Source organism: Toxotes jaculatrix, chromosome 5, assembly GCF_017976425.1.
Source record: "Toxotes jaculatrix isolate fToxJac2 chromosome 5, fToxJac2.pri, whole genome shotgun sequence".
Lineage (NCBI taxonomy): Eukaryota > Metazoa > Chordata > Actinopteri > Toxotidae > Toxotes > Toxotes jaculatrix.
The window spans coordinates 2,447,879-2,456,915 of record NC_054398.1 but is presented as its reverse complement, the minus strand read 5'-3'; the positions used below and the strand labels follow the sequence as shown (position 1 = coordinate 2,456,915).

At 47.3% G+C, this 9,037-nt stretch overlaps 1 protein-coding gene across 1 annotated transcript in view; it reads right to left on the bottom strand.

Moving 5' to 3' along the window:
• Positions 1–535: 535 nt before the first annotated feature.
• The window catches only part of zfpm1 (zinc finger protein, FOG family member 1), an 88,295-nt gene continuing 79,793 nt past the window's right edge, over positions 536–9,037 (bottom strand). Inside the window, exons 6-9 of the mRNA XM_041038628.1 lie at positions 8,161–8,412; positions 6,835–7,068; positions 6,426–6,668; positions 536–6,227 (exon numbers count right to left, since the gene is read on the bottom strand). Coding sequence (XP_040894562.1) covers positions 3,571–6,227; positions 6,426–6,668; positions 6,835–7,068; positions 8,161–8,412 — 3,386 coding nt within the window. The 3' untranslated portion in view covers positions 536–3,570. The remainder of the gene's footprint in view (positions 6,228–6,425; positions 6,669–6,834; positions 7,069–8,160; positions 8,413–9,037) is intronic.

The window sequence follows — 9,037 nt, the reverse complement described above, 5'->3', positions numbered from 1 at the left end:
TCAGCTCTTCAGTATATTACTGTATAGCTGCTGGTTGTTGGTATATTTTCATAGTTTCACTGATGCCACTTGTAACATGTGGAATGTTGAGCTGAAAGTGCTCCCACCTGAATACGACAGAGGAGAGGTTACTGTTCACCTGAAGAGTTTAAACACAGGTTAAAAACAGTCAGTTGAAAATATGCATCAGTTCCTCTTGTCAGTGCGGAAGCTGAACGTCCCGGTGTTTGTGTTGTGTCGCACTTTGCCATTGATTGGAGCAGCCTTGCAGCTCTGAATGGGCTCACAAAGCTTTTTTTTTTTTCCATCACAGGTACTATTACTCACGCACAACATTTTTTTTATTAACAAAACCCGATGATTCACTCAGGCTTATTTATCAGCTTTATCAACTTTGTTATGAAAGGAAGTGATTTACTGCGCGTATGCAGCGGTGAATCAACGCCTCCGAAAGTCAAGGATCCAAACTCAGGTGCACGACGAGAGCCGCGCGTAGGTGTTCGCGAGGAGAAGAAGGACAGTCACACTCTTCATCAGTGTCTCTCAGAACTCTTTTATTTCCCATGCATAGTTTGGACAAGAGTGTAGTGGAACTGAAATGAAATTAAAAACTCGGAAATAAAAGTTTTTGACACTCACTGTGATTTTCTCCATTAAGGACATTCAAAAAAAGAAAAAAAAAATCATGAACAAAACATGTTTAAAACAAAACAAACCAAAAAAAAAAAAAAAGTTTTAGCGAGGGTTAAAATTCAGAAAGTTCTTCAAGGTACAACAAAGTCCTTCAAGGTAGAACCATGATGCATTTCGTATGGGGAAAAGTGCTGTATAACATAAATACATTACAAATAAAAACCTCAAAACTAAAACATTCAGCACATTTTTATACAACACAGTGCAATAACAAAGGGGTGCGTTCAAAGGATGATTCTCTAGCACTCAGTTCCTTAATTTGTGACTCGTCGACATGACACTGTGTCTTTCTCCTGCTTCTCCTCTCTCCGTGTAAGAGCTGAGAGAGACGGACCAGCACAATTGTAAACGCGTAGTAGTAAGATGTGTCTGGTTCAGTGCTGCAGAGCAGAAAATCAAGCAGGAGTTTTCGATCGCGTTGAGAAATCCTCCACTTTTTTTTTACATTTAGTTTCCAGTTCTGGGAACAGAGAGGCGGGGCCGACATTAACCACCTGGGCAGGTGTAGGGGGCTCGCTGATAACAAGGTAAACAGGGACAGGTGACGTCAGAATTCGATCGCGTGCAGTTGTGAATATGTTTTAGCATCGGACATAATTTTCCACGTTAGAGGGGGAACACGGCAGATGGAGCATTTAGCTGCTGAAGAGCCAAATGTTGAATGATTTCGGTGATAACATGTCAGTGTTGTGTGTTTACAGTTTGTTCTGTCCCTTAGTGGCCAAAATAAACTCAACTGGTGCTTTAACAGATGACAATACTCCACCCAAGCACTGCTGAGAAGAGGTGTGAGGACTTCCATCAGGGTTGTGTGTGGGTCTCTGAGTGCTACTAGTGAGTCAACAGAGGTCCAGGTCTGTCCTGTGTTTACAGTCAGACTGATGCAGCTGGTCCATGTCCTCCGCTGCTCAGAACATGAAACTTAACTTTCCCAGCTGCTCTCACAGCTAATACGATTTTCTAAGTTTGGAAAATGGGAGGAGAAAAAAGCACCTGGGTGAAATATTGGCTAATTGAAAATGAAGTCTGGGCCTTAAAATTTAAAGTTTTACGTTGAAAGGTTTGCATCAATGTTGGAAAAAAAATATGCTTTCACAGTTCTAGCTAACACTGTATTGCAACTCCAAAAGCAGCATGGGAAAATGTGTGGTAAACTGTGTGTGTCTGTCTGCATGAGAGAGAGAGAGAGAGAGAGAGAGAGAGAGAAACAAAGTGAGAGAGGAAGAGCACACACACACACACACACACACCATGATGAGTGGTTATAACATGTGCTTACTCTACTGTGTGAGGTGTTATTCTAACATGTGACTATTCCCTGCTATGCCTTCATTGCCGGACAGAAATACAATCATTGAAAAAAAACAAAAAACAAAAAAAAAAAAAAACATCTTTTATGATGTGTATTAGATACCAAAGCATTGTCACTTAGTTTACATCTGAAATGGCAGTTTGCAACAGAGAATGTAAAGCTGTGTGTCGTTAAAGGTCATACTTCGCATGGCGTGGAGGTTGGAGACTAAATATAGACTTTTGATTGAAAGTTTGTGTTTCGTGTACCCAGAAATCTGCAGGAAGCTACGTCACTCTCCCCGAAGAAGAAATGCAACAGAACCAGAAGCGCTCCCTTCAACTTTCCGACGTGAAAAGCTGGAAGTGAGGAGGCTGTTCCGATCTAATGGAGTAGCTCATCAGCAAGGTACGAGAGGGGATTCGAACAAACACGCCGCTGGTTGTCAGACATTACCAGGAATTAAAGACTACATAAACGGAACACAACAAAATGCTAAAGTGATAACAAAGTTCAGTGTGATCCGAGTGATTACTGTGAGAAGATATTACATATCTACATTTAGAAAATACACTTCAACACAGCCAGATCCAAACAGTTCCTTCCAACAGTATGAAAAATATACAAATAAAAAATACAAATACTCTCAGACACAAGGTAGGTAGTTTTCTGTTGACATGAAATCAGTGAGGACTAAAAGATAAATATTTCACATTTTTTTTTCTCCCTTGCATTTTAAAGAGAAAATAAAAATTTGCGTGTATGAAAGAAAGGAAAAACTGTCCATTTTGAAATATTATCCTTCAGTAATTAGTAACATTGTGATAACACATATCTGTTTTTCAGCTAAAAACACTTTAGCTTCTCTAGTAAGCAAAAAAGAGCCAGTGTTGAAACCAAAAGCATTATAGAATTCTTTTTTTTTGTTTTCAGACATCATACACTATGCACAGATAATAAAAAAAATTAACAATGATCATGTCTTTCCCACACAAGAGAAATGATGCCTCTGTTTAGGCCTGGGGGACATCAAGAGCTGAGGAAAAGACTGGAGCTTCATTATAATCAGCATCATCGTTACTGTGATCATCAGTCAGAAATGCCTCCGACAGTCAGAGTCTGTTCACTACCATTATAAACTCAGAGAGACAGGGAAGAGCCTGCTGACGTACATGTTTTAACGTCCCGTAACGCGAGGGGTAACTGCGAGGCCCGGGAGTGGTTGATGTTGAAGCGGGGTATGAAGACAGACGGTGATCTAGGAGACGAGGGCACACCAGTGTGGGCAGGTGGCATCCGTCTCGGCTCTTAGTGTACTACAAACTTTGACCCATAGGAGGAGGAATATCAGTTACTGTGTGTTAGTAACACCACCTGCAAATTCTGCTCTGGAGCAGCTGGGCGTCAGGCCCTGCCAGATGAGTAACAGTCATTCATTGTCATTCATAGTCATGCCAGCTGAGCGCCATTTTGGTGCCCGTGTGGGAGGACCGGCACAAAAGGACATCGGAGCTTCTTGGAACTTAGCGAAGGGAAGCCTCCACTCAGAAAGACGAAGGGGAAGAGGAAGGAGCAAGTTGCTCGGCTCACTTGACGTGTTCAGCACTGTGGGAAGAGCAGTAGTATTTCTTATGAGCTATGAATGTGGAGAGGCTGCTGAACTTGATGTTGCACAGCCGACAGAAGCGCGAGTTACCGTTCTGGACAGGGGCGATCACTGTGGTTTTGGGGCCAGCAGTGGGGACAGGCTGGGGCGTGGGGACAGCGTTGGAGGCCACAGTCGTGGCCACCTTGTCTGGAAGGTGGGACGATCCCACCGTCTCCCTTAGGACCTCAGGCACGGGTGACAAAGGCAGAGAGGGAGCTGTTGGAGGAGACACAGGCAGAGGTGGGCCAGCTGAAGGCGACCCACCCTCAGGTGAAGGGCTGCCGTTTACCATTGGGGAAACGGGAGAGGTCGATCCGCTCCCGGCCTGCCCGTTGATGCTGTCTCTGTGAATTCGGGATACCAGTCTGGGCTGGTTGTTTGGGGACGTGGAAGTGGTTGCAGCAGCTCCGTCTCTGGGGCTAAGGCTGGGGCTGTGGCTGACTGCACTGCCTGGCTGGGGTAGGGCCTCCTGGGGCGGCTGAATGGTTACAACGAGGCTGTGGGCAGTCTTGAAGTGCTCCATCAGGTCACAGGTGATAGGCCTGTTAGGGCAATAAGGGCAGACCACCTGAGGGGAAACGACACCTGTGCCTTTGGCTCCGGCTCCTGGGGTGGCTGCAAGTGTGGTGCTTGTATGGGCAGGAGATGTGGCATCAGAGGCAGGTAAGGCAGGGGGATGAGGACTGGATGATGAGCCTTGAGCCTGGGCAACCCACTCCGCGGGGAGAGCTTTAGCCTCCATGGGGTGCAGAAGGTCGATGCGCTCCTGCTGAGGCCTGCTTTTGGGAGAGGTAGAGGCTGATCTCTTGAGCCTGTGAAGCTGCTCCAAGGTGTGGGGCTGGAGTGTGGTGGCAGGGCAATAGTAGGTTTTGTGAGCCAGGTAGTTCTCAATGCTGTTGAAGCTGATACTGCAGGCAGTGCACTTGTGATAGTCTGTAAGAGGCAGAGCAGGGAGAATGCTGCTGCTGCTGTGACGTGGAGCATCTCTCAGACGGGGCCTCTTGCTCAGGTCGATCGGGCCGTCTCCTTCAGGGCTGGAGCTGCCTGCCGCACCGGGAGAAACTTCTTGCTTCACTGCTAAGCCAAGAACGGAGGGAGACGGGGCAGAGGCGGCAGCAGCAGTGGCAGCAGCGGCGGCGGTGGCGGCAGCGGCAGCATTAGCTAAGGCTTCAGTTCTGGCCATGTGAATCTCATACATCTTCTTCCGCTTGCGTGTGCGGATGGGCTGGGGAAGGAAGGCTGCTCCGGTGGTCGCCTTGGCCATGTGCACGGCTCGATGGTTGGATGGATCATGGCGTGATGCGCAGTAGAAGCGTTTGTGGACAGTGTAGTTGTCGTGACGGCTGAAGCGGATGTTGCAGGCCTCGCAGAAGGTTCTGTTGGGATCATCTTCTAGGTCCTCGGCAGAACCGCTAGCAGGACTCTGGCTGCCTTCGCTTGCTCTTCCTCCGCCCCCTCCTCCCACACTTGCACCTCCGCCTTCCCCTTCAGAAGAGGATGATATTCCCTCTCTCCCCACAGGGGTTTCTGTCCTCACTTCTGCCACTCTCCTGGATTCGGTTGCTCCAATCCCAGCAGGAGAGTCCGAGTCAGCAGGAGAAGCAGAGGCTGCTCTACTTGTTGCTCCACCCTGAGGAGATGCAGACGAGCCATGTGCCCCGCTGGAAGGCACCGTGGCTGGGGCTCCATCCCTTGTCAAACCAGGGCCTGAAGCTGAGGTTGCCCCTTCTGCTTGGTGCCTACTGGAGCAGTATAGCCTTTTGTGTGCATAGAAGTTGTTGATGTTGTTGAAGGTGATATCGCACTCAAAGCAGGTGGCTCCTTTGTGAGGTGGAGTGGCTGTGGCTGTAGGTGCAGTCGGTCCAGAAGGGAAGAAGGCTGCTGGGTTGTTCTGAGGAACAGGCTGGCCCTGTTTCAGGCGGCTGTGGACCATCTCGGACATTTTAGCCAGGATCTCAGAGGCCTGAGGCAAAATGGCTGCCTCAGGGTTAAACATGTACTGAGGCAAGAACATTGCTCCTCCTGGAAGAACTGACTCCGTACTTCCCACATGGGCAGGGCTAGAACCAGGGGTGGGACTGGTTGGTTCTGCCTTTACAGTTGTGGTGGCGGGACTCTTCGGTGAGTCGGATGTCTGTCTGGATGAGGTGGCAGTTTGCTCCTCCCTCGTCTTCCTTCTTGCTTCTTGATCCCCTCCACCGACCTCGTCGTCCTCCTCCTCTCCATCCTCCTTAATCTCCATCTGCTGCTCTTCCATCTCTGAGTCTGAATGAGGCTCCTCTTTGATCTTCAGTTCGGTGGTTGGGGCATCAGGAGGACTGCAGTCCCGGGGTGTAGCTGAGCCGCCGTTTGCACCCGGACTGGATGAGTCCGGCTTGGGGACAGAGGCTAGGGGCTCCCTCTCGCTCGGAGACAGCTGGAGCTGGGGGGGATCAACTAAGGATGGGGTAAGTTGGCGAGGGGTGGGGCTCCTTTCGGCTGGGACCCTGACCTCTAGGTGGGTTCGTACATGCTGCTGAAGCTGGGCAGGGGAGTCAGAGTTGTGGCCGCACACTTGACACTTCAGCACCACACCAGAGTCTCCTGGACTGAGACCTGAAAAAGAGTTGAGATTAGTGGACTATAAGGCTGGACAGACACTGTGAGCTTAGAAAGAAGAAGAAATAAAGAATATGGAACTGATTCAGAGCTAAGTGTGTGTTCCAGATTAAAGATTTAAAAATAGGAATCGGACTGCCCGTTGATGGAGCTCTGGTGTTGAATATCAGTTGTCACAATGGTGATATAACTTACCAGTGGACAGCGGCAGCTTAGGAAGGCCTGGCCCTGGGGAGTAGACCTCACTGCGAGATCCAGGCTGGCAAACCATGTGGCTGGTGACCAGATGGCTGTACAGGATGTCTCTTGTGGTGGAGACAAAGCCACAGCCATGACACAGCCCGTTCAGGGTGTCCGTGTGGACCTTGAGGTGGCGCTCACAGTTTGCCTTAGTGGTGAAGGCTGACAGACAGATGAGACAGACAAATGGACGTTCACCTGTGGAAGGACAGAGAGAGAGAGACGATAAGTTAGAGGGACAAACAGTGAACTCATGTAACACAGGACCGAATGAACTGGTTATACCAGAAGACCTAATGTACTGGCTGATGAAGGGACACTGGTCAAGTTGTCTGTGTGGCATACATATAACTGTTGTTCTCACCACTGTGTGTGCGCATGTGGATCTCCAGTGAGCTGGCACTGGGGCAGCTCTTGTTGCACTGTGGAAAGGGGCAGATGCGTTCATTGGGGTAGGACTCCTTGGGTTTGTCTTGCGGTGGAGACGAGGCTGCGGCCGGCTGCTTCTGACGGCTGGCGCAGTAGTACATGAGGTGGGCCTGCAGGTTCCTCTCGCTACGGTACCAAATCCCACAGTCCTTGCATGGAAAAATGTCCTCTGATAACCAGCAGAACGGAGAGTTAGAGTTAGTTGACTGAACAGAGACAAAAAAAGTAAAAAGTTTACACCCTGAAATCATTTATCGTTTAGATTTTTTTTTTTTAAACAGTTTTAATTGCCACATATATGCACAGGAGGGAAACACGCAGACCTTTCAGAAAAATAAAGAGAAATATCTAAAGGATTTAGGTGTGCAAACCTTTTTTGTGCTTTCACAAACTTGATAAAAAGCACTAATGATCAAAATCATAAACCTGTTTGTCTGACGTCAAGTAAATGTGGGTCTAAATGATAAAAATCCAATAGTCTAATACCTGTACTCTTACTAAGAATGTGAATAGAAAATACACTCATATTTCACAGAAAAGTGTTTTCAGCATTCGTGTTTGCCACAAACAAGGACACACATGCACCATTGCTATGAGTATCCAAGGCAACAGGGCACAAAGGCTATGGGAACAATAATTATCATGCATCTTAACCATTGAGAGTTATTTTTGACAAAACCCAATTACTTGCTGCAGTGATACGGGATCTGGAAATGTGTAATCACATAGCATGATCACCAGTGGTCACAGCAAATATCTGTTTTCATCATCAGCCACACACACATCAGCACAGGACATGACTGATAGGAAACTTTGAGAAGCAGTGGAGAGCAGAGATACTCTGCTGGCTGTTAAAGAGCTGCAGTGTCACCTTGTGGCCACAGAAAACATTACAACTAAAGACAAACGGGGTAAATGACAGTAGATGATGATGGACAACAGGCACCAGCTCCTGCTGCAGTGATCCGAAACACAAGGCTGGATAAAAGCTGCAAAGACTGACAGTACAAAAACGGTATAGCATAAAAGATAGAAAAGGGGGATACTATATTGAATATAATACTTTACAGGACATATATTTTTGTACATTTAAAAGCAAATTAAAATAAATGAATACACGTACACTTAATACACGGAATCATCTTCTTCTATTTCTAATATACAACAGATACAATATGAAACAGATGCTGTAGAAACAAAAAAGCAGCTTCACCTCCAACAAACTGAAAACTAATTTGCATGTCTTAAACACAACACTCACTGTTGACAATGGCAGTAGCCAAGATGGCAGCCATGCCAGCTTGCTGTGGGAGGAGCTGAATGTCTGAGCGCAGCGCCGCCGGGTACAGTGGCTCCTCCTTCACCGCAGGTTGTGTCTGGGTGACGAGGCTGAGCGGAGGAGAGAGCTGGGCCAGCGGGGGGGAGGAGGAGGAGCCTGGAGGAGGTGACAGGGAAGCCAGGAGCCTGTCGCCAGCTGCGAGCTCTGTGGTCACCTTACAGAACAGCTCGTCACCTGAAAACACACAGGCTGCGGTCACAAAACGTGTTGTTGTCCAGGAAAATTAAAATAGTCATTTGTTTGGTAAGATACTGCACGGCAACACTCAACTTCTCTTTTTCATGTCAGTTTTAAATAATACCATCAACAAGGACTCCATTCCAATTCAATGTCCTATAAGACCACAGCAGCAAAGTCCTGGAACTGGCACAAGGGTTTAAAGTGTACCGGAAAGTTCTGCACAGCTACTTTCTACAAAAGTTCAAGTAAAATAACTCACAGTCTGCTCTGAATACAACTTCTCTGCTGATTCATTCTCAACACAAAATATAACCAACCATATAACATCAGAGAGGTGATGCACACCTCACTGAGGGCAGAAGGGGACGTAGAAGTCACAGCAGATCCACCGTCAGTATTTTAGCATTTAGCATTTAGCCAGACCCAGCATGCACTTGTTGGACACAACACTTGGTAGATGTGTTTGACTTGGGACACCTTCTGTGGTCGTCAGGTGGTGGATTAATCAGTGATTCATTTATTAAAATAAAATATATTTATGGCGAGGTAATGCTAATCTTAACAACGGCTGCATTGGGCTCATTTGTCGCGCTGTCAGGCATGAATCATGTGACTTTTG